At 38.5% G+C, this 26,067-nt stretch overlaps 2 protein-coding genes across 2 annotated transcripts in view; one reads left to right on the forward strand and one right to left on the reverse strand.

Annotated features, from left to right (window-relative positions):
- The window catches only part of LOC139728939 (histamine H2 receptor-like), a 174,514-nt gene that overhangs the window by 25,628 nt on the left and 122,819 nt on the right, over positions 1-26,067 (reverse strand). The gene's annotated exons all lie outside the window — the stretch shown is intronic.
- On the forward strand, positions 23,556-25,400 carry LOC139729527 (uncharacterized). The gene has a single exon (XM_071640457.1). The coding sequence runs from the start codon at positions 23,556-23,558 to the stop codon at positions 25,398-25,400; it is 1,845 nt and encodes a 614-aa protein (XP_071496558.1).

Genomic DNA, 26,067 nt, shown 5'->3' on the forward strand with positions numbered 1-26,067 from the left:
GTCCATTGATATTTAAGGAGGAGATAATTACTTTCGTGCGATTTTTCCAGTCATACCGGTGTAAATTCTTCTGTAAGTCTCGCCACATCACAGCATCAAGGTCAGTGCACGTTTTCCCAGTTTTACAATCCCAGACGATTAAAAATGAATGAAGAAAAAAAATCGATAACTGACCAGCACCACGTGCCTATTGGTCAAGGCCAATGTAGCGGACGGAGGGACTGACCTAGATAGCTTTGACCCATACACAATGCATTGACCTGGCATGGTCTCGTATTTTTGGTCGTCGAAAACTTTGGCTTGGTAAACCATTGTGTGGAATAATTTTCGTCGGGGGTGTGTATAAATATTCTTCTTTAACAGTAGCAAAACAGCGTGATATGAATATATAGAATACGTATCTCTTTTTATACTTGGTAATTAAGTGTTGAGAATATTCAGTATGTATGGTAATAAATGAAAATAATAGAGACATTTATAACGCGTAACATGTCCACTAAAAGGTGCTCAAGGCGCTCAAACATGTTTATAACCAAATACACAACCCGATGGTACATTACATACAAGTCCATACATCTGCAACATGTATTCATGTACACGTAAATGCAAAAAACATTAACATTGCTGAAACTGCTTCACTGTGTGCAGTTTAGAGGTGATCATCGCACTTAAATTGTCTTGAAGGGAGACTAGCTAAATAGGTACACTTGCGGACTATCAACCTTCAGAACTGTAAACTCATTTCCCCTCGCATGGGTCAATCCATTCCCAAAGGGGGCCATCAAACGCCTCTCCATTATTGATAATGTTGATATGGGGAAGATTAAATGTCCTCTTCTTTTCAAACCTCCATGTGCCCGTTTCCTGTTAGTAATTTATAAACATGGTATCTGATAATGCGTAATTCACTCACGTGCGCGTAGCGGATGCAGCTACCCGAATTCAGCGCAAAATCGATCCATGTCCTGACATTCAATTCATTACATTTTCCACATAGTAAGTGAAAATTATAAGATTTATAAATTTGTAGCTTACATAATGCAAAATTTCCAACCTTTTTCTTTTTTTTTTTACTTGCCTTGACATTACAAAATTATATCATTGATCATAGTTTTTTTTTCATTGCATTGTTGTATCATGTGCATATAATATTCAAAATCAGTAATCATGTGTTGGAAATTAAATAAAACGGAGGATATACAATAAATATAATACTAAAAGTGGACGAATCAGCAATAGGTCTAAAGGAATTTCAAGGGCCTATTCCTGTCAGATGGATTAAGTAACAATTCAGATTGATGTTATATAATAAAACATTATAGACTACATTAGACAATAATTATAGATGACAAAACATGCGATAAACGAGCGATTGGACCAATAAAATGTATCTTTATCTTATTCATGCTTGTGTAAAGCGAAGTTCCTGATTCAGGAAAAACTGTTTATACTTCCTTTTAAAGGACAAAAGACTAACCATGCTAACGGTGCATTTGATATCACATAGCTGGTAAGTCATCCATTAAAGAGGGCTAGTGCATCTTACAGTACGTCTAGAAACATTGTATTGATGAAATGGAAAATATAGACCTATTAACTTATTACTTTGACTAGTACTATAATTTGCAACTCTCGTTTCGCTTTCAGCAGTGTTCAGTGAAAAAAAAATAAATTGTCAAAAATGGCAAGATATTATTAATGTAGTATAGTTTATGGAAGTACAGATAAGAAATTTTATTTTATACACTGATAACATTTTTTTTTCAAACGAGGGCTCTGTGTGGGTTTTTGACTGTGATTGGGTGATGAGTATTATTGCACGTTGTTGTAAGATATAGATACGGTTTAAAAGAGATTTAGCACAGTTTCCCACATGGTATTTCGATACATGAAATGGTGCAAGATCATGGTGTAAAATAAACTTCAAAATATATTAGAGGGAACTATTTCACTTTTTCTATTCATTGCTCCAATCACCCTCGATACTTAAAAACATACCTCCACATGGATTTTCTATGTCGGGTGATCGCCAAGCGTTACTCCTAAAAATTTTGTCGAAGGTAACAGACGAATTAGAAGGGGAGACAGATAAAAAGCAGAAGACGGAAGTGCCACAAAAAAAAAAGAGGAAACGAGAATGACGAAGAAGAAAAAGAAGAAGAAGAAGAAGAAGAAGAAGAAGAAGAAGAAGAAGAAGAAGAAGAAGAAAAAGAAAAAGAAAAAGAAGAAAAAGAAAAAGGAAAAGAAGAGTCGGAGAGGAGGAAGACGGGAAAAGGGAAGAAGGAGGAGGAACAGATTGAAGAGGAGATGGTGAAGAAGAAATTTGAGACAACAATCGAATGGAATGTGTGCGAAAAAAAATGCTTTAAATGAGCTTTCCAGCAAGGGTACAATTTCGAGTTCACTTTTTTGTCGTATTTTCTGTTTTTTTTCCCCTCTCTGTCCATTTCTTTAACCGGTGGGCGAGGCTATCCACCACACAAACACTAGTCTGTGCCATCAATCTATAAATAACCTGACCTTAACCTTCGGAGGTGGGACTCACGTTTACCCATTTTACACCACACACAGTAATAACCGTTGTGGTGGGCTATAAGCCGGATATTCTTTGTGCTTTAACATTGAAATTTATTGTAGGAATTTTAGTCACGTGGGCTGCCAAAATCACGTCATCCGATTGAAATGACTCCAGTGTATGACCATGGAGCTATGATATCCTTGGTATCATCAAAACTTTGGCATATAATTGGTGAATGTGAACGCCCCCTCCCCTCCCCCGACACAAACACATCAACACACACATACATGCATAACACACACACACACTGACTGATGGAATGCACACTGCTGGATTTTTTTTTTTTCAGAAGCAATCATTAAAAAACCTTTTTTTTTTCCCCACAAGACGTTGACACGCCCGTAGATTTTGCACAAGACTTACAAGGTTCTAACCAGGGCAGGAGATAGGTACAGGCCTACCTTCTTGGTTTTAACAAGGAACGGGCGAATCTTGCGGGTTACTGTTTCGGCACATGATAATAGATCACTTGACTAAGTGACAGATAAAAACGGATATATGTGACAGCTGAAAAATCAGTAGCGAAACAGTGGTTAAGTATTAGGAAGTGGAAATCAGATGTTACCAAGTGTAGCTCGTTTTGTCTCAACAATGTGATATGTTACCATAGGAAATGACCGTGCCCGCATATAAAGCTGTTGGTTTTTTTTTTCTTTTTGTTGTTGTTCTTTTTTCTGTTATGAGTGCTTGCTAACCTGATGATTATGTACTGTCACATAAACTTCATCTTTTAAAGCTGTAACTTCTGGACGACCTTCGACATTGAATTTTCTGGTGTGAATTTACTGTGAAATGGAGTTGATACCACCCGCCCGCGCGTGGTCGGCATAAAAGCCAGCCTGTTCCTTTTGTCAGGATCGCCCACGAGTTCGGGTCCCACTCGCACGAGGTGCTAAATCGCTTGTAACACTCCCTGTAACAAAATGTGAGAATATTCCCTTTTCAGTTCATGCAGTTTACTCATTATTGCAACCTGTCACTCTCTTTTTCCTTGTACACACATGTGCATGTCGAAGGAAAGAACACACATCAACGCATTTTTCTACTTGCATTTCGACACCCTTCCAACCACAACTCAGGAGATGGAGGTTATTTTTCTCCACCATATTATGAATGTTGATGAGAAATGCGAGTTGTTATGACTAGCGAGACCCGTCCCGAAGCAGTCTCGTGTCAGCGAGGCCATCCAATGTTTGCGGGTCAGAGTACGCATGCACTGCTAATCGGTAGATCAGTGGAGCTCAGCTTTTCATGTTTGACCTGACAAGTTTTATGCGCTGTTGAACAGTCAATCAAATAATCCCCCTTTTTTCCCCAGAGTACCATGCTTACTACGATAGCCTATAAGAAAGTTTTTTTTTTCTTTCTTTATAGCGATCAAAAAGAAGTAAACAATATGTTAAGTGCGAAAAATGGAGGGACCCGCTAAAAAGACAAAGCTTGTAGAATGTAAGGCCCCTCTGGTAAAGAACATTTTCGTCTCTTGAGAATGAGAAGGGCTTTAAGTTGTCTCGAACACTATGGGTTTAGTGGCAATTTCAAGCCCTTATCATTTTCAACAGACGTTTTGGTGTTTTGAGTTAATGGAGATCAGATAGACAAGTAGGTCCAATGGAAACAACACTGAAATAGATCACTCTATAGAGACATTCAAGAATGCACCCGATAAGTGCAATAACCATTGAAACATAACATTATTGTTCAAAATAATCACGTTCCCAATACATCTGAGTATAATAAGCATGATAAGTGTATAGGTGCATGCCAAAGCTCTCGCATTTCATGGTTATGATAATGTTTCAGTTAAAGTCTAGTCGGTGTATAAAGCTCGATCATCGCCTTAAAGTTTCTCATGGACCTTCACATGAAATTGTCCCCACCTCCCCGTTTTTGACAAGATACAAAAATCAATAACAAAGAGATCAACGTAGGGCTTACATCCTTTATTTCACCTTGTTTGCAGGGCTGCAAAGAGCTAGCAATTGCGGAAGATTTTTTTTTCCCCGTGGGAGTAGTCGATACATTATCGACCCAAAGCGTGGTGTTTGAGATACAATACCTCTGTGCAAAAAAAAAGAAAACACAAAGAAAACACAAAAACAAAAAACAGCCAAACAAACAATCTAACAAACAAAACGAAACAAAGCAAAACAAAAACTGACAATATGTAAAATAACGAAAGAGTGTCAGTTGATGTCTCTATCGATCACTTGCAAAATCATTTAAGTTGACTTGTATGAATAGAGTAAATATGAAAAGAGTAAAAACATTTCCATTAAGTGAAAACATGTGCCACTATGAAACTTGTAAAACATGTACAAAGATTGAATTTTGACGTTATATGCTACCATGCTGTTCGATTCAATTTGCTAACCCTTTTCAGTCAACATGAATAAGAATACTTTACAAAATCAAGGTGTTTCTAATATATTTGATATATTATAGCAGTATAAAGTTGAATAGCCACTAAAGAAAAAAACGTGAAAACAAAAACAAAACAACCCCTAGTAAAGCTTGGCTGAAGGAATACCTTCATTACATTGTGTCGCGAATCTGTAATAAAGGTGACATTATAGTAGTTATTTTTGCCATCCTGTTCATCATTTTATTCATCTTTTCCATGAACCCGACTGTTTACGCCAGATAGAGCTTAATACTGTGAAGCGAGATATGTAACTAAAGTGGTGATAGTGATTTGATACATTTCTTTCAATCTCAAAACTTTTTCCTCTTTCTCTCTCACTCTCTAAATCTATCTTTATATATATATATATCACTTTCTTTCTCTCTCAATTTCTCTCAATCTATCTTTCTCTGTATTTCTCATAGAGAAAAGTTCAAGCGCAATACACCATAGAAGCTTTTCGATCATGGAATTGTCCTTAGAAAGCATTGTTCATGGTTTCTTGAGGTCGTCAAATAGGCTGGAAAAGTAATTCGTTTCGCGCTCAAGATCTCGACCGTGGGTAAACAAAACGAAAAAGATGATGGTATAAAGAGAGGAGCTGAAATCGTATAGCACTCTAGCGGAAGGTGAATGCTGAAAACTCAGCACAATTACCCTGATCAAAATCGAGCGATTGAAATCAAACTTCCTTAGCGGCATTCTTCCTAGACGCCTAATTCACTTATTCCACGTCGGCTTGGTGGATTTTTGCTTCCCAATTCCCTCTTCATCCCTCCCCCTTCCTTCTTCCTCTCCTGTCTGTCCTTTCTCTAACCTCTTCTTTCTTTCTTTCTTTTCCTCCTTTTTTCCATTTTTACTTCATTTTCCTCCTCACCAACACTTTCTCTCCTCCCCCTCTCCTCCTCTATCTCTCCCTTTATCTTGATCTCCTCTTTCTTCGTAGAGAGAGTGATTTTTTGACTCCATGACTGCTCTGAGCTGGTAGTCAAAATTAAGAAACGGATAGAAGAGGAAGGCCCAACTGAGATGACGTTGTCAAATGAAGCAAACAAAACCTTTTTCATATGGAAGAAAGAGAGAGAGATAGAGAGCTACCTGTATTTGATCAGGGAGGTGAAACGACCTCCCTGATTTGATACACTATCACATCGCTAAATCTTGTGGAAGTTTTAGCAACACAGCTTCTGGAATCGGGGAGTATGAAGGGTTCTACTTGCACGCCGCTTGAGTTGAACGGTCTTACCTTTAGTGTAAACTGTGACGTCGCTGAGAGGTCCCTGCAGAACTGCGTCCGTTTGATTTGTCTTATCGAATGCCACCTTCTTTTGGAGGATTAAGAGGACAACATTGACACCACGACATAGATGTATAAGACGGTCTACTCCTCTGACGACAATCAGACACTAAACGGAGGAGAGATATACCACTGTCGCTGCGTGTGTCTGATTCTTGTCAACTACCACACAAGGAACTCGTCATGATACACGGCTGTGAATGCGGCAGATTGCAATTTAACAACTGCTCATTTGTCATACGCTTTTTACCTCATTCTTTAGCTGTAGAAAAACAGAAAAACGACAAAAGAGGGAGAGAGGGGGGGGGGGTAGGTGTGAGAAATAACCAATTCACAAACATCACCCCATTTTCCTTATTCAAAGTAGCAGACGTCAAGCTTGGGTGGTTATTTTCAACGACGAAATGAAATTCTAGCAAAAAGTTATGGAAAGCCGTTGACGGTGCTTTCAAGCAGGGCCCAATTATGCCCTCAAATCCCCATTGTGTGAGAACTTTATGAAAGAGACTGAATTATTTACTATTACGATCCGGTTCTTCCCAAACGAGCAAGCATGATTTATCGTCTGCGTGCGGCCGAATACCTAGGTTGTGCGTTACACTTGACAGGGCCGTACATAATCAAGCGGTTACTGAGTTCTTGCATACCTTTATCCTTAAATCAAGTATGTAAGTTTGTGTTTACTGTTAGTCGTTTTATTTGTTATCATTACTACGCCTGTATTATTATTATTGTCAATAATAATAATTTTATGTGTGTGCGAGTGAGTTAACCGAATATTCGTCAATTACTTATGTAGGCCCTATATTCCATACATGAGTATCGCATCCGGGCAATTACCCCCAGAGGGCAATTACCCCCCGGCTGAATAATGGTTAGTGGTAAGGTTAGAGTAAAGATAAGGGTTAGGGTTATGTTAATGATTAGGAGTTTGGGTTAGGGTTAGGATTAGGTTCAGGATTAGGGTTAAGGCCAGGAGAAGGGTCCGGGGTAATTGCCCAGGGGGTAATAGCCCTAGACCCAATGGTGTACACGTTGTGTGCGTTTTGCAGTGGCGGATCCAGAGGGGGGCGCAACCGGCGCACGCCCCCCCCCCCTTTATTTTTCGTAAAAAAACAAAAGAAATAAAAAGAAAAGCAATGAAATGAAACCCGGAAGTGGCACCAGAAATATCAGTCACGGCCCCCCTTTACAGAATTCCTGGATCCGCCCCTGTTTTGGGTGTGTGTTTGTGTGTGTGTGTGTGTGTGTGTGTGTGTGTGTGTGTGTGTGTGTGTGTGTGTGTGTGTGTGTGTGTGTGTGTGTGTGTGTGTGTGTGTGAAAATATGCGTGTGCATGTGACATAGGGTAAACATTGCAAGTGAATCATACATTTTTTTTTCCCTCAAAGTTTTTGGTATCAGTGTCACAGACTCTAATCATCGTAAATCCATAAAGGGACAAATGCGTAGAATACAGCCCGAGTCGATAATCATCAAAAATCAACTTGGCATTTACCATCCACCCATTAGTACTTTCTTTCATTCATTCATTCATTCATGCAGTCATCTATTCATCGTTTATTCATTCATTTCATTAATATATTCATTGATTTATTCATATATTATTCATTCATTCATTCATTGATATATTCATTCAACTATTAATATATCATTCATTCATTAACATATCATTCATTCATTATATATCTATACATCTATTTATTTATTCATTCCATTTCCATGTATTTTAACATGACAGAACAAATTTCCTGGAAATCTGATTAGTTAATAGTAGATATCAGATAGATCTCTCCAGATGATACAAGGAAAAGCCCATGAGTGTATGATGATGTATTTGTGATTGTGCTTGCCTTTGTGTATGACAGATAACGCCATTGCACTCAGATATACATTGTACACATCGAATGTTTTTTCCATACCGTTTTCACAATCTAATTTATTTGAAAGAGTAGAAATGGAAGTTTCAATTGTTTTTACTAAATTTGGGGGATCAACAATCAATAACTTGTTCTTTTCTAAGAGTCATTACATCCGAGTTACACGTACTCAAGAAAGACTTGAAGCAAATGTTACAAAGTGGCCTCTTCCAGTTTATCGTAAAAAGCGGACAATATTAATACAAATCTGCAGATCATGGAAGACTTGCGAAGCAATGATAGCGTCAACCCCTGCGATTTGCATGACATGTGATTTCAACTGACATGACTGTTTTTGGCGGAATCCCGGCTATCAATATCATTTTCTTTTATTTGATATATCACTTAGAGACACCTTGTACATAGGGAGGAACCGCACTTCATAGAGAACTTCGGTTGTTTTTTTCAGACTTTTACATTTGAACACTATAAATTGGTAATAGTGGGTAGAGAGTTTCAGAACTCATAGTGATTGGGACAATGAATAAGAATGTTTTCAAAATTTAGAACAAATCACAAGGGCGACTTCGCCATAGAACAATTGTGACCCTGCACCTCAAAACAAACAAAAAGTCGCCAGACATAAATTTCTAGTTAAGACCATACTCTGAAAGAGCAGACCTTAAGCTTTCAAATGATGTATAACTCAAATCAAATGGACTCTCCTAACCTATCTAAATATTGAAAAGAAAGCACAAACTCAGGAAAAGTGTGAACTGAGAAAAGAGGCTCTGAAGTACAGTGTCTATTCAAGCGCTTAATCTTTACCAAACCGTGCTGGCTGTGCGATGAATGGGACAAAAAACAGGAATTAAACCACCAGAGTAACAACAATGAAGGAATTATTAGATTAAACTGAAATTAGGCATGCGTCCTTAACACATTCTGTCCATAATTAATGCCAACTTTCAAAGCAGTAGCAATATCCTTTCAAAAGTTATTAGAGTTGAAAGTGAAGAGTGTGGACAAGGTTTTTCAGAAATGAAAAAGGGATTGTAAAGACACACATAATCACACTATTCTACCAAAACTGTTCGAGATAAACTACTTAAAAAAATCCACACTTTCCTGCCCGTTTTATGATACCAAATTTTTGCATAATGTAAAAGAAGACCCGCTCTTTCAGAAAATATGAAAAAGTCAAAATTCGGCTAGGTTGACCCATTTCACTTATTTTCAGTCCTCACGCAAAATCAGTGTGTGCGACTTTATGTTCGTTTTGAGGTAGCACGGTCACAATTGTAAAAATGCTTGAATGGGGGCTCAAGGAAGCAGAACAAAAGAAGAAGACATGCATTAAGTTCTACGCAGATAACCTTGTTAAGCAAGCGGTATACTGTAACGGAATTGCATGGCTATGTAGGCCTCCTACTTCTTGTATTCTTATGGTTAAGCTGCTACCTTGCTTAGTATAATTTGTTTTGGGTTTTTCAGAGTATTGGTTTCTCTGCACAAAGACCACGAGTAACTCCCCCAAATCTAAACACAGAGCTGTCGGTTTATGTACCATACATAATGTGAAATTATGAAAATCGTCTGGAATTCCCCTCTTTCAATATTAGTTGCTGGACTTTATTTTGGATTTGGCTTGCTTTTTCGTCGCGCTGAATTCTCTTTTGTGGAGGTGAATCCCCCTCAAAGGTATCCAAGACCAACTTGCCAAGTTGCTTAACATTGTAAGGTTTGGAAATAAGATTAACTCAATAAAAAACAGAAAGAAAAGAAATGTAAACTACAGGGGACATTCTTGGCCCGCGGCAAGCAGACGGCTCGAAAGTCGACTGGAGGCAAGGCTTTTGATATGCAACTGGCTACTTTGGCTAAAGTGGCAAAACTGGCTAAGACAAACTGGGAACATAGGTAACATTCAAGCAACACATAAACTAGGAACACTTGGGGAATAAGAACTTTGCAGTACTCAGAGCAAAATTTTACATCGAACGCAAGAGGGCAGTATTTACAAGTTGTGGTTTTTCTCTGGCAGGAACGGATCCCATGACATGCATGGACACAAACAATTAACCTGGCCCCGCCGAATTCACGGAGGTGGTACAATCTTGTCCATGGTTTAAACCATCGATGGAGAAAGATTATGAGGCGCCAGGTGTGCCACTTCCGTGAATTCGGACCCTTGTGTCGATTTGGTCAGTCTATAAACTTTGTCTTATTTTGACTGTGACTGAAATAACCTCCTTCTCTTGGTTTGAAACATATAAAAAGTTTTGAAATTGAAAGAAATGTATTAAATCACTACCATCACTTGAGTTACATATCTCACTTCACATTTATTGAGGAATTCCGAAGCTGTGACATTAAAGAAAAGTGGTAATGAAAAGAAAAATGAAATATTAAATGACAGATTATTCAAATTCATCAAATCGAATTTCGTTATTTGTGACATGTTCCTAATTTCAGTACGGTCCTTTTTATTATTGTTTTTGCTGTTTGGTAGGTTTTTAATTGAGAAAGTGGCTTCAAAACTTTCTACAGCTAAAGCTTCACGAAAGTAATTGGACACAAGGTTTTGGCTTCATTGAAATATCACTATGAATTTAAACTTAGACTTCAAAGTTACTTGCGATAACTATCATGTGACCACGGACCCAACAGTGATATGCACTTATTTATCGCATTGTTTTATTGCTTGCACAGACAGCTGACAGAGGTCATACCAAACAATTCTTTTGCGATTTAAACGTCCTCACACTAACCACCGCATGGTGTAACCTAAAAAGTCTATATCGTCATTTCCCACGTACAATAGCAGTTAAGTATCAAACAATGACTATTAATAATTCATTGCGTGTAAATAATGGACTGTACAGTGGTCTTTCTTGTTTGAGAAAACACACACACACACACACCGCATCGGCAGAGGAAAGGGCTCCCTCTACGATGATATTGCATTTCAGTAGAGAGTATTGGCATTCATGACATAATCTCGTCCATTCACGTTCCGACGTCGTTTACCTGGCGTTCGTTCACCTTGATAAAATGTCTTCTAAGCAGCCTAATGATTTAGAAGGGTTCACTGAAACTCATTAGAGTAAGAGATGGGGAGAAACCTAACTATTTGCTTCACTTTCCATCAGTAACAAGGTAATAGTGATAATTCCCCGTTTGGGTTCTCGAAATCACCCTAGTAGCACAAGATTTTATACCGCTGCGATTGTCATTGAGATCAATGTTATATATCTCTGAATGGAAAATGGAAAAAAAATAAGGCTAGTGTTATATTTTGTATTTCCGTAAGCAATTTGATTTTTAATCATGGAAGTTTGGGACTCGGTCTTTTTGCATTAATTAGGCTGGTTGTTGGCAGATTATAGTAGTGATTAATATAATCATTTATGATGTTCATCATACACTCAGCAAAAAAATAGAATATTTGGCTGAACGCTAACCTGTTATATACCATATTAAAGGTAATTCAAAATTGGCTATCAACCTGTTAGGTCACCAAAAAGGGAAACTTTACGCATGAGTGAACACTTTTTTTTTGTTTTTTCTCTTCCAGGGCACAAAAGTAAAAATTGCAAACTGAACAAGTTGTCATTCATGCGTATGTGCTCTCCCATAGAACAATAAGAACAAACAACAAATTTCACACAAAACGAAACATGAAAAAAGTCACAAAAATAAACATCTGGTCTCTATGATATCATTAAAGCCCAAATGATCAATGAAGGCTAAAAATAATGGAGCAAAATAAAGAATCTTATGTCAAATTTAAATTAAAATGAAATAAGAGAAGAAGTAATAATTAAGAAAAATGGTAGAAATTTTAGCTTTTTTCAAATTAGGAAATTGTAAATAATGTTTGGTTCTTGAATTTGTCTCATAAATTCTTAAATCACTAGATTAAAAGAAATAAATAAAGAAATTCTGCTCATTTAATCATCTTTATGCTTATTATTCCCTATGTCATTTGAAGTTTGACTTCACAGAAAATTCTTATTACCCTTTTAGTTTCCCACTTTGCTTTTCTTAGAGGTTTTAAAGAGATAAAGAGAATGAAAACTTATGTTTGCTATTTCATTCATGTCTCTCATTGTGTTAAACTGGTCTTTTGTTGTCAATGTTATCGTGAAGGGCATTTACAAATGAAAGAGAACATGTCAATTTTTGCAATTTTAAATTTTGTACCTTGGAGTGTTTAGTTTCTTTTTTTTGCTCAGTGTAGTAGTGATGCTGATGTCGGCTGATGATGATGTTTGACATAGAGTTCACTGGTGTCACAGTGTCACACAGCGTGAAGCACAGTGTGAAACACTATGTGAACACATTGTGAACACCGTGTAAAATCTCTCACACTGTAAAATTCGAGCGTTTAAGCATTGTGAACACAGTGTAAAGCATCAATTCACAGTGTGAAACTGAACATCACCATACATGTATGAACACTCTGTGAAAACCACACCACAGTGTGAAATCATCTTCACACTGATACATTCGAGCGTTTTCACAAAGTCGACTATATGAACACACCGTGAACACAGTGGGACACTAAGTTCATTGCAGCAGGGTTTCTATCCATGAAGAGTACTTAGATCTTGATTAGGGTCACAACAACCATGATTTTAATCGCATTTATTTGATAACTCGACTTTGGCAAAGGTACGTACATTCACGTTGATCTAGAGACACCATCAAATAAAGCATAATGCATTGCTACATCCACATGTAGCGTTCAGGACAATATATAAAAGGTTATGTTATGCACGAGGTTTTCTCGAGGCTGATACAAATAGCTACTGACCTAAAAGACAGAGATGAATGGAAACCAAATCCCAAATATAGAATCTTAGGAATGCAAGTTGCAGGAATGGATCAAAGCCGGAGGTCGTATGAACAAAATATCTTCATATGCATTTCTAATGTGAGAGTACGAAGTATGCTCGAAAATAATCATGCACGCTTCCGACCACTACTTCGAGCATCATTCTCAAAACCACTCAATGGCACCATTCCGTATTCAACAGCGATATCGCATTCCCTTTCATTTAGCCCTATACCAGCCAGCCCCCCCCCCCCAAAAGAAAAGATATTTCACTCCTCGCTCATCCTGTACTCCGTATACTTGTTTACCCTACTTTTTACAATGACATAATCAATAGCAGAATTTATTCCGCCTTTACAAGTTACCGGGAATACTTGAAGAATTCAAGGGTCGCTTATCTAGAGAGAGAGAGAGAGCGGGGGGGGGGGGAGAGAAAATGACAGAGATCATGAGGAGGAAAGAGAGAAATGGGAAGAGAAAGAAAGAATGACAGAAAGAGAGAGAGAGATGGAGAGAGGGAGAGAGAGATAGGGAGAGGAGAGAGAGAGAGATGGAGGGGGGGGGGGGGAGGTAGAGAGGGAGCAATAGACGGAATTCATCGTGTGATTTCACTACGACGACATCCATAATGCATAGCGCGACCTCAACAAGGGGCCGAGGCACCCTCTCCCCTAGGGAAGTGGGGGAAAAAAAAGAGAGAAAATCTGTGCAGCTCTTTAGTCAATGTCGGTTCGAATTTGCAATGTATAGAGAATTAAACAAGTCTCCTTAACCCCCTCTTAATTTAACCTTATCCCCAATCCTATTGCTTTAACACCCCCCCCCCCCCAAAAAAAAAAAAGGAAAAGGGGGGGGGGGAGGCAAAACAAAACAAGAAGCAAATTAACACACAAAACAAAAAATCAAGCCGAACGCTGGTTAGGTGTCTCATACGTAGCTGTATTTCAGTGACGATGCCGCACGAGCGGGCAACGCCGGCCAGCCACACCGGCGCAGTGATACCCAAGCTCAAGTGCTCCCACTTGTCTTGCCCTGAATAGCAAATGGCCAAATTTGCCTCAAGTTCGAAACCGTGCTTCAAATCTGCCAGTGTGTTACTCCATTCTTACCTCACTGCACTGCACATCCACAAAGGGACACACGATTATGACAAATCCATTGTTTCACAATGTATTATAACCTCAATATCTTAGTGTGTTCCTTTCTAATGATAATAACTTATGTCGGAACATAATTATGTTACATCTAATATACTATAATATAATCATAATAGATATACTAGTAGTAAATAGCTTAAATGTATACATTTAAAAGTAATTGATACATCTATCATATAATATGATCAATACATTTTTAAACGAGAGGAAAATAGTAAGTGGTGCATTCGTGATAATGCGTACTTATCTGAATTGGCAAATGTGATGCACTGATTTTGTTATGTTGCGCGGTCGTCCAATATAAATTGCAGCAATACTTTCTTCTTCTTCTTCTTTTTTTTCGTAGCAAAAAGTTCATGCTATGTCATGTACTACATTCACAATACATCATATTCCAGATGAATAAAACAAAAGATGAAAATAGTGCAAGCATACTTTCCCATCATAATCTCCCCTCATTCACGTGGACTATTTATTATATTCATTGTGCATCATTATAAATTATAGCTTTATGTTATATTATATTATTATTATATTATATCATATTATATTGTATAATATTATATTATATTATATTATATTATATTTTATTATATTATATTATATTACATTATATTATATTATATTATATTATATTATATTATATTTTATCATCTTATATTACATTTTATCATATTTTATTATATTATTTTATATCATATTATATTATATTATCATAATCTGGTGCACTCAAGATCATGAGCTAGACACTGGATAAAAACAACTTTTTATATGACATGTAAACATTAATAATGCTTCTTAAATCTAAACCAAAAATTAAAGAACTAACAAAATAATGCTCTTGTTCTGGCGTGCCACTGTTTTCCCCTCCCCTCCCCTCCCAACACCTCAACCCCCCCCCCCCCCACACACACACACACAATGTTCATGTAAGGCATCGATCCTTATCCAATATCCTGTCAAACCTGTAAGGCCCTCAGGTTCCATGATATTGTTGTCATAGCCATGTTCGTCGCGTTACATCGTACATTTCGGTACATTCCGCCTCGCCTGACAACACGCTATTTTCTTATTCTGTCTCCGAGATTACCTTACGCTATTAGGTTTATTCAGTCGCGGAAAAACGAGTCCTCGGGCAGTACACTCTCTGCGACTAATAATAAATGGAGAGCCGAACCACTCCATCATACGTTAATACTGCATAGCACAGTGCGACATTTCATAGACATATTATATTATATTTTTAGAAAGCAAGAACTCGTGTGTGTGTGTGTGTGTGTGTGTGTGTGTGTGTGTGTGTGTGTGTGTGTGTGTGTGTGTGTGTGTGTGTGTGTGTGTGTGTGAGAGAGAGAGAGTGTGTGTGTGTGTGTACGCCTGTTTTGTGTATGTGTGTGCGTATATGTCCGTCTGAGAGTATGTAGAAAAATATTGGGATAACACAGAACGTTTGTTTAGGTTCACATACATGTATAAATACTTTTGAACGAACAAATGCGTGTATATTATACATAATTATCTTTACTGTGAATGCGTCTGTTCTTTGTATATTATATCTTTAAAAAAAGGAAAAAAGAAGAGAGGATATGTTAGGCCTACATCATAATAGTACACATTGTCATTAAAAATTAAATCTTTCGATTTTTTTTTCTATTGCTAATGAGAGTTCGGTTAAGATTATGGTCTAGTCATATGTAAGATTTAAGAAATGAACAGATAAAATACTCACAAACAAAATGTACTCGTCTTTGTTCCACGTTGTTGTTGTTGTTCCTGTTGTTTGAGGAAAAAAGCGATGTCTTATTTTGATCCAGTGAACGCCGGACACGACAATTTGTGACCGTTCATCACAAAACGAACAAAAAGTCGCACGCAGTGATTTTGTGTGAGGACTGAAAATAGGTGAAATGGGTCAACCTAACCAATTCTGAGTTTTCATATTTTCTAAAAGAGCAAATCTTCTTCCACATTATATTAAAGTTTGGGATCATGAAACAAACAGGAACTTGTGTTTTCAGCAATTTTTCTCGAACACTTTTTGGTGGAATAGTGTGATTAGGTGTTTCTCATAGAACCCTCTTTTCATTTTTAAAAATCCTACCAATACTTTTCATTTTCAACTCCAATAACTTTAGAAAGAGTAATGCAACTGCATTGAAAGTTGGCATTAATCATCTACAGAATGTGTTTATAAAGCATGCTCAATTTCAGCTAAATTTGATAATCCCTTCATTTTTTGTTGCTCCAATGGTGAATATCCTGTTTTTTGTTCCATTCATCCCACATTTAGCATGGCTTGGTAAAGATTAAACGCTTGAATAGACCCTGTACTTCAGAGCCCGTTTTCTCAGTTCACACCTTCCAGTGTGTGTCCTTTCTTTCCAATATTAGATAAGTTAGGAGAGTCCATTTGAATTGCGTTACACCTCATTTTAAAGCTTACTATAGAGTCTGCTCTTTCAAAATCTGTTCTTAACTAAATATCCATGTCTGGCGACTTTTTGTTGGTTTTGTTGGTGATGCAGGGTCACATTTGTTTTCTCTCAAATAGCTTTATGTGATAGTAATTTGTGCAGTTAGAGGAACGGAAATGCTTCTTTCTGACAGTGTATCGAAATGTTATAAGGTCACGCTTCATTGTGTGCGTTTGTTTCAAGATACGTATCCCGGAGACGCTTTCGTTTTACCACCCCCCCCCCCCCTCCCCCCTCCCTCCTTAGTTCTGTTGTTACAGGTGCGTTATGCGGAAACCCATTGCTGAACAAAATGAGTCCCGCTAGGGATGCTTTATTCTGGAAAAAAAAGAGGGGAACTTGCACCTTTTCATCAAACCTTCAATCTGCCCGTGTTAAAGGGAGCCATCCCCTTTCCCCCATTTTTTAGTGCCGTATACCAGTCAGTCCACTATATTATGCTTGAAATTGGTGTTAAACTTTTGATCTCGATACGAAATATTTACAGCTGTCAACGCTACGGGCTTCATCAGTGAAATGCTCCCTCTTCGCCTTGATCACGTGACAGTTCGATAACATCAGCACAGGATGGATACATCATGGATTTGGGTCCTCTTTTTCATAAAGCTGTTCGTAAAGTTACGCATGACTTTACGAACGACTGGAATATGAAGTGCCAATATGCATGCTCTTTTTCCCCCTTACGTTTTAAGAAAGTACGACTGTATGTCAATATTTCATCCAGGCCTACATTGGAGCAAAAACACACCTTCAACTTAAAACATGTGTTAAAATGTAAGAATAATCATTATCATCTTCAACTTTCAACTTTAGCTAATTGAATTAACAATGATTAGGAAACCACTTAGCTTGCCATATTTAAGTCGTTCGTAAAGTCGTGGGTAACTTTACGAAAAGCTTTTATGAAACAGGGCCCTGGTGTAATCTCCACTGACCACTGAACGGTATGATTCCATCATAAACACCCCACCTACGTCCAGTCTTTCCCTTCACTCTACACCAGCACACATTCCACTGTCATGACTGACCAACCACTACAAGCTTGACCAACGATCTCACATACACATTGTTGACCACTTTCCAAGTAGAAAAATCACAGCACCTCGTCCCCTCACCTAATACAACTGAACCTTGTGATCTGTGCAACTGCATGTACATTCATGTATCATATCAGAAAGATTCGCCAATAAAGATCACAAACCCTCCAACTACAATCGAGTGAAGTTCCTGTCTATTGCATCTCAGTATATCTATAACTACGTCACTCCGTATAATACAGACTGCAATACACCAGGACGCATGCAAACATTACAGCTCTGTAGATAGGACCTACATCATGCGTCTTGCTTCTATAATACGTGTGGAGTGAAATCAAATTTCGTCAATTTCCGTTTCAAGAAGATAATAGGTGGTACAACATTTCGTGTGGCATAATTATGATGACACAACAGTCTTGATTCAGAAGTAAAAGTAAGTTGACGTATACTGTTCATTGCTTAATGCTCATCAGCGTCATAATTATATTCGGATAAGTCATTTTCGATTTATACAGTTACTTAGATCATTATATTTGGGAATTCCTAGAAATGTTTTACGAATGACGGTTTCCTTTTCACTGCTACTTTCAAATATAGTGACAATAAAATGCAGAATTAAAATGCAAAGACAGTTAAAGGTATTTTTGATATACGGTTTGTATACTAAGTCATCATCAGAATAAATAGAGAGAAATTCAGATATATTCAATGAAACTGCACGAGTTACATAACAAAAATATATTTGAATATAATTATAAGAATTATCACTTACAACTCGATTAGTTTCTTTGCTTTTCAACATCTCCAATTTCAAATAACTCGAGTTGATGAATATGAATACATCATTTTTTTTTTTGCGTTTAAACTCTTCGAATATTGTGTTTCTCGTTCTAGAATAAAATTGGCAGTAGCTTGCCACACTCACGAATCAACACAAAAATCTGTGATGGATTTAGCTCGCTTTTTCTTGTCGTTTTGTTGTTGTTGTGTCTTCCCGAAGCTTGAGATTGTCAAAAAAAAAAAAAAAAACACACACACACACACGCACACACACACAAAGAAACAGAAACAGAGATTGTAGAATCTTTGACAGTAATTTTTTGTCCCTTGTTATAACCACGAATTCCATACGAGCGCACTCTCGTTAACTCCCCCAAGACGCGGCATTACGACGAAAGGTGTGTGAGAAATCAAAGTTCTTCTGAGAGCCCTGGGAATATACTGTTTTCAAGAGGAATAAGAGTCACTGACAGGCTATATGAGAGAAATATAGATAGATGTATGAATAAATGGATTGACAGAAAGAGAAAGAAAGAGAGAGAGAGCGAGAGAGAGCGAAACGATTCCGAAGCAGTCGTTTGTTGAGATTCGATTATAATAATGTGAGTATTCAGCCAGGTGGTGACCATCATTCAAAATACACAAGGAGTTTGTTGCAGGTGCAAAATAACTTTCAGTATCGGGAGAGAGAGAGAGCGATGGGGGGGGGGGGGGGGGGCAGACACTAGAAAGAGAAGGAAATATAAAGCAATATATTTTAAAAAATAAAGTCAAATCGTGTCTTTGCAGTATCGTCGCGTTGTTTCTATGAGCTGGAAATGAATGAAATCATCTTCTTTTCTTTATGCGTCATTTTCAAAGCATCAAGAGGCCGTGATTTTCCCTGATGTTCATACAGTCAAGTATCATACCAAACGTCCTTCATGCATGAGACACACACACACACACACACACACACACACACGCTTACACAACCACAACCACTTTTTATTTTATGATATTCTTTATTTCAATTTCATTCAACATCAGGTCCATGTTAACAACGATATTATTATAAACAAAAATAGGCAGCTGTTTTCTCCTTTCTTGTGCTGTCAAATCATTTTTCCCAATATACAGTATAACATATTTAGATTGTTTTTGTTTTTTTCAGATCATCCATGTATAAGAGAAATGACATGAAATTCTTCATGACTCTCAGAAAAATCCATCTTGATCAACTTAATCAAGCCAATCCATATCTGCCTCTTTACACAAAAACGTGTGCTGCTAAATCACCTTCGTTTTTAATATACATGTACCTTCTTCTTTTTTTGCAGAGCATTCTCTATATCGAAAAATTATATCAAATTTGATCAACTTGATCAAATTAATGAATATCTGCTTCATTAAATAAACTCCCTGACACTCCCTTGAGAATACAGCATTTCACCAAACCTGCAGTAAACTGAAAAAAAAGAAGAAGTCATGGTTGAATTAACTGAATGAAATTCATCGTGTGTGTTTTTTAACCTACCCCCTGTACAAAAACAGAATAAGCATAATGTGCATATTATACATTTATGTTCAGTCAGGCAGGCATATTTGAAGTCTTCTGCATGTTTTTCATAGGCGTGGTCACACCGGCAAAAGATCGAGAATTTCAAGATCTCGAAGTTTGGGCCCTTGGTACGCGCGCAAGCAAGAGTGCGAGGTCCGATAGCTAGTGATTGTGACGTAACAATGGACATCTGTACATGACTATGGCCTCGCCCTTCGGAGGCACCGCCCGCAAACACTCGAGATCGAGAAGTTTCGCGGGAAGTTTGCGTTCACACTGGCAAAACTTTGAGATCTTAAAGATCGCGATCTTAAACTTCTCGATCTTTTGCCAGTCTGACCGCGAGAAACTAAAACTTCGCGATCTCTGTGACGTGACCAGTCCACCACCTGCTTGCGGGCAGTGTTTCCGATGCGCGAGCCATTGTCATGTACAGGCGTGCATTGTTACGTCACAATCACTAGCCATCTCAGAAGGCGCGCTCTTTCTTCTTTCTTGCTCGCGTGCACCATTAGCCGGGTTCACACGTACACCAATTAGTGGGATACAAATCTCGAGATTTGCATCGCGATCGTCATCCCGAGTTTTTTGCACGTGTGGACAGAAAAAACCCGAAAATTAGCGGGATAAGCATCGCGATGCTAATCCCAAGAAATCTTGCGCTGGTTCGTCAATTAGCGGGATAATTGGCCCCGCGCTGGTACGTGTGAACGGTCGGGATTAGAATCTCGAGTTTTTACATCCCATCATGCAATGCGCACATCACAACAGCGAGGCCTCTGCGAAGAGGTCTTTCACCTCTTTGGAGCACAATTCAACAACAGCGCGCGAAACACACCACTGACGCGTAAAAGACAATGGACAAGGTAAGTGCGCGCAGGCAGTGATAGAGAAGGGCGCTGTGTGACCCAGTTTGCAGGCTTTGCTGTTATCTCTATCGGCAATTAGCGGGATAATTTAGTGCGTGTGGACGCTCGCCAAATTAGCGGGATACCGATCGCGATCGCTATCCCGCTAATTTGGTACGTGTGAACGCTCGCAAAAAAACTCGGGATGTGCATCGCGATCGTCATCCCGCTATTTTGTACGTGTGAACCCGGCTAATGACTCAAACTTCTCGATCCAAAGATCGAGAAGTTTGGCTGACCGCACGACAAAATGCAATCTTAGGGTGGTATTCTGAAATCCTTCCTAGGAAGACATTTCTTCCTAAGTCAGGATTTTTTCCTAAGTGGTATTCTGAAAATCTTCCTAAGTTTCTTCCTAACTAGACTTAGGAAGAAACTTAGGAAGGGGGCGGGAATATGCAAATTTCTGACTTAGGAAGAAGTTGGTATTCTAGAATGCACTTAGGAAGGAATTTTAGGAAAATATTTAGGAAAGCTCCACCCCTGTCCTAAGTACGTTGTTAAGAAAAGCAAACTGCAAGCATCGTGATAGGCGCGCTTGTCAGTCATTGCGCGCACATGTACTTTGATGCGCAAAATGAGCGTGAGAAAGGGGACATGCCGCGCACTCGTGTATTTGACCCTACGTCATAGTAATGTACGATTGTTATTGGTTAGTTCCTTATGATACGGCATTTCGTATTGGCTTAGGAAAGGACGTGGGCGGGGATAAGGATGGCCTAATTTGCATTAAGAAGTGCCTAGGAAGAAATTTCAGAATACCAATTTTGTCTTTCCTAGGCACTTCCTAAGTTTCTGACTTAGGAAGAAACTTAGGAAGAAACTTAGGAAGATTTTCAGAATACCACCCTTAATCTTCTCGATCTTTTGCCAGTCTGACCGTGTCTAATGTGAATGTAGTTATTAAAGACAGAGAGAGAGAAGGACCATACCCAAGAACCGTCTTCTGTGTCGCATGATAACAAATTTGTGAAATCATTGGTTATAGTTCAATATAATTCTGGGGTTCGTCAAATCCGAAATAAAAATAAGTTTCAAAATTCCGAAAGTTCGTTTGTACGCACCTTGTTCTCGTTTTCGGATAAACGAACATTTTACGTATGAAAAAATGAAAACTATAAATAAATAAACATTATTATATACATTCCACAGAATGCTTTTTAGATGGAGAGTATACGTATTCCCTCGACAATACTATGGTAATGCATGGTTAGTCATTATGCCCTGTGATTTTCAGTGCGTGTTTGAGATGTGGGGAAAACCAACATCCTGGCAGCGATCAGGGTGAAAGTTCGCAAAGAATACAAACACCCCTCTGAAAGTTGCACGAATCGCCCGGCCATTTTGTGCGCATTACGCAATGTGTCTCTCTGTCCTCAAACAAACTCTCAGGATTTTGCTGGGGTCCAGTAAAAAGTAAGACCACATGCAATCTTACATGGGTTCACACATTCCTACAGGCTGAACAACAGATTTTAATGTGATCTCACGTCTAAATTTGATTCGGAACCAGACAGAAAGAGGCAATACTGAACCCGGAAGTGCAGCCTGTACTTGGTAAGCGTACGAAACGATTTCGACACACTTTACGAGCGCTACTGACTATTGTGCCTGTCACGTATTTTTACAAATAATCCATGATTATGACGAGAACTGATTACGCTTGTTTGTTTGGTTAACATATCTGCTATGATTTTGCTAGTTATGTCTAAAATGTTGAAGCCAACAAGTTATGTTTTAATTTGTAATATACAATAGTTAATAGTATACCAAGCAGAAAAACTGACATAGTCAGTCATAATAACAACTGTTTATGTATTTATCATTGTTTCTCCTGGAACTGAATCAACGTCTAATGATTTCATCACAAACTGGTGCAAAGAGATATAAGTTAAGGGAATCTGCAGACATGAGCAGAACTCTTGAGACATGAGCAGAACTTGGCACTGGTCAGAATCTAATACGACTTCCTGTTTTCACTGTATTAACAGTGACTTGCTCAATCACGTTCTTTTCATAATTTCTTTACCTAAACAACTGAGACACACGAGAGAGGATATGGGGAACACGGTCATAGTGTGGCAGATAAAGGAAAAATAATATTCAAAGAGTGTATGGTTGTTGTATGGTGCAGCTAATCAGTCCATCAAAAATAAAACTACTTGACACATCGCTTTCACCCACATGCACATTTGACGCAATAAAGCTGAGTTTGTTAAGATGACATCTAAAAAAACAAACAAACAAACATGATCGAGACTGGTAATACTTTGTGCGTTACAGAGTCATCCTTATATCAGTTCTATGCAGATAACGTGTAAATACGCCTGGATTAGGATCTTGATCGAGTTACAACACCTCATAATGTTTACATCCGTAAACTGAGCGAACCCAGAAAGATTATCAAGTCCATAGTGTGTGTAAATTATACGACTGACTTCAGTCTTCAGTCACACATGATTTGAAGAGTCCTTCTTCAATACTTCCTTTACACCATTTCGATTTTTTTACGCTTTAAACATCGGAGGCTGTTTTTTTCACATTACAACTTTTGTGTATGATATATTGTCAAGGATATTCCACGTTTCTATGCCTTTGGTAAATGAGAATTCATATTTCTCCTAGTACACATGGGTGTGTTTACCGTTATGTGGTTCTTTTGCTATTATAGGACGGACAGACACCATGGCAACGTTTCATCAAATCAGCAGCCAGAATCTGGAGTGTCCAATCTGTCTGACACTATTCAACCAACCTAAATCACTGATATGTTCACACACCTTCTGCAAACACTGCTTGCAACAAATCTGTCAAACTCAGCCCAGCCGACAAAATATAGCATGCCCCATATGCAGGAAAGAGACGCCCGTTCCAAGTGCAGATGTGAGTAAGTTACAAACAAACGTACCAGTGAATTCTCTCGTGGACGAAGTAAAAACCAAAAATCCAATATGCACAGTTTGTGAGATGGACGAAAAGCAGCCAGCTGTGTCCTACTGTCAGGACTGTGGGAAATACATGTGTGAATCGTGTGAGAATATACACTCGCTCTGGAAGCCGGTCTCAAGCCACGAAGTGGTGCCCATGAGCGAGGTGCTCTCGGGAAAAGTTCCTCTTAAGAGGCGACGGAAGTGTAAGAAACATCCTAACGATGATGAGGAGTATTTCTGTACCAAATGTCGGGAGTACATTTGCAGCAAGTGCGGGATGGTAAGGCACTTACAAGCAGGGCATCAGATCGAAGAGGCAACTATCCATGAGGAGAATTTGAAGGAAAATATCAAGAAGTTACAAGATAGAGCAAAATCAAAGAAAACAACCATTGAAAATCATATTGATTACATAGAGACACAGCGCAATGAAATAACAAACATGATGAGAAGACTCAATAATGACATCGACAAGACGTACGAGGAATACATACAACTATTGACAGACAGAAGAGAGGCCCTGAAATGTCAAGTGAAACAGTGGTCTGAAAAATTCGAGAAGGAATTACAAACTATGGAGGAAGAGAGTCGCCAAACATTCAGTCACGTGAACGCTATGGAAGAGCTGGTAACTAACGGTATGAAGGTACCGCTAGAGAAACATGCCTTGTTTGCACACGACACGCTATGCGGGAACTTGAAGAGTTTCCTGGAACGAGATGATCCTGACGACCAATCACCGAAAGGTGTGGCAGAACGAGCTCAGAAGATTTCATTCCGTAGATATATGAAGGTCAATGAACTTTGCCTTGGAGAGCTGGGTGGTTACACGTGGGATGTCAAAGCAGACGTAAAGCTCCCTACCAAAAAAAGCATGACCTGTGTCACTCGTGCTCCAGACGGCAAGATGGCAGTGGGTTTGGTGGATGGCGGAATTCATCTCTACCCCCCTGATGGCGAGTTAGAGCAAACTGTGCTGAAGGATGTCCCTGTCACGGGCATTGGATTCCTGTCTGATGGTCGAAGTGTTGTACGTGAGACATACAACACGATGTCACTCTACACTCCACAGTGGGAGAAGCTTGACGTCACGTTCGAGACGATGAGTGAGGTTGAAGGAGATCTTGGTGGTCTCACTGTGGATAGAGATGATAATATCTACGTGGGTTATAGGAAGCCCAAAAAGATCCAAGTATTCACCTCACGTGGTGGTAAGGCAGTCAGGGAAATAATGTGTGATGGGTATAAACCTTGGCAATTATTCTCCTTTCATACCACGGGGAAACTGATAGTAAACGATATAGCAGCTGTCGTGTGCCTCGATAGTCAGGGGAAGAAGGAGAATGTCTTGATGAAGGAGGGTATGTTTGCCCTCCCAGCTGTGTGTCGAGATGATTCGGTGATTGTAGCCTGGGTGAAGCACGAGGAGGGTCTTGTCAGTATCGATCGATACACGAGAGATTTGCAGCACATGTGCACTCTCATCACCGATTTCAAAATAGTAAAGCCACAAATAGTTTGGTACTATCTACAAGAGTTTGAGAGTGGTGAGATAGCTTTCTGCACTTCAGATAGACTCTACATCATTGATGCAATGTAACATGAAATGCGATTGGTTCTGCAGTAGCATGTTGGGAAAAATGAATTCCTGGGTGCGATATTCTAAGTGAACATAGACTTATACGCCTGGTTGAATTGTTCCGTGTTATTTATTTGAAGAGTTTGTCGCAAAAACGAACCACCTCCATTCTTGTTAAAGTTGAAATTTTTAGGATTAAAGCTGCAAAAAATCAAACAATAAATAGCAATAAAAATCATAATTTCACATCATTACTTCATTTTTTTACATGGAATGTATCACTGAGGTTTGATTTTGCTCTATGAGATGATAATGGGATTTCTTTATTTATTATCATTACTTTTTAGAATTGCCACTTACCCAATTGTTCGATGAAACTCTGTATTTGTTTAAATATGAGCGTCCCTCAGTGGGCTCTAAACAAACAGCATAATTATAAATGCCATCACACTTTACTCCACTTTGAATATCACAAGTCTGACCATCATTAATACAAAAGCAAGTCACAATATTCATGATTTTGGTTTTGGAGCTCCACTTCTATAATATATACTTGACATTACTGAAATAGATTGCAGTGAGATTTAAAAAAAAAGTTCGTTTGATGAATGTTACATAAGCCTCAGTTTCATGAAAACCTAGAATGCAACCCATAACACTTTGCTTTGATTTTCAGCTAGAAATGATA

The sequence above is a fragment of the Diadema antillarum genome, unplaced genomic scaffold (genome assembly GCF_040938485.1).
Source record: "Diadema antillarum isolate AM-2024a unplaced genomic scaffold, OU_Dant_1.0 scf00000020, whole genome shotgun sequence".
Classification (NCBI taxonomy): Eukaryota; Metazoa; Echinodermata; class Echinoidea; order Diadematoida; family Diadematidae; genus Diadema; species Diadema antillarum.

What these genes read in the sequence shown, in the direction of transcription:
- LOC139729527 (XM_071640457.1), top strand. Translation starts at nt 23,556, where the DNA reads ATGGCAACGTTTCATCAAATCAGCAGCCAGAATCTGGAGTGTCCAATC.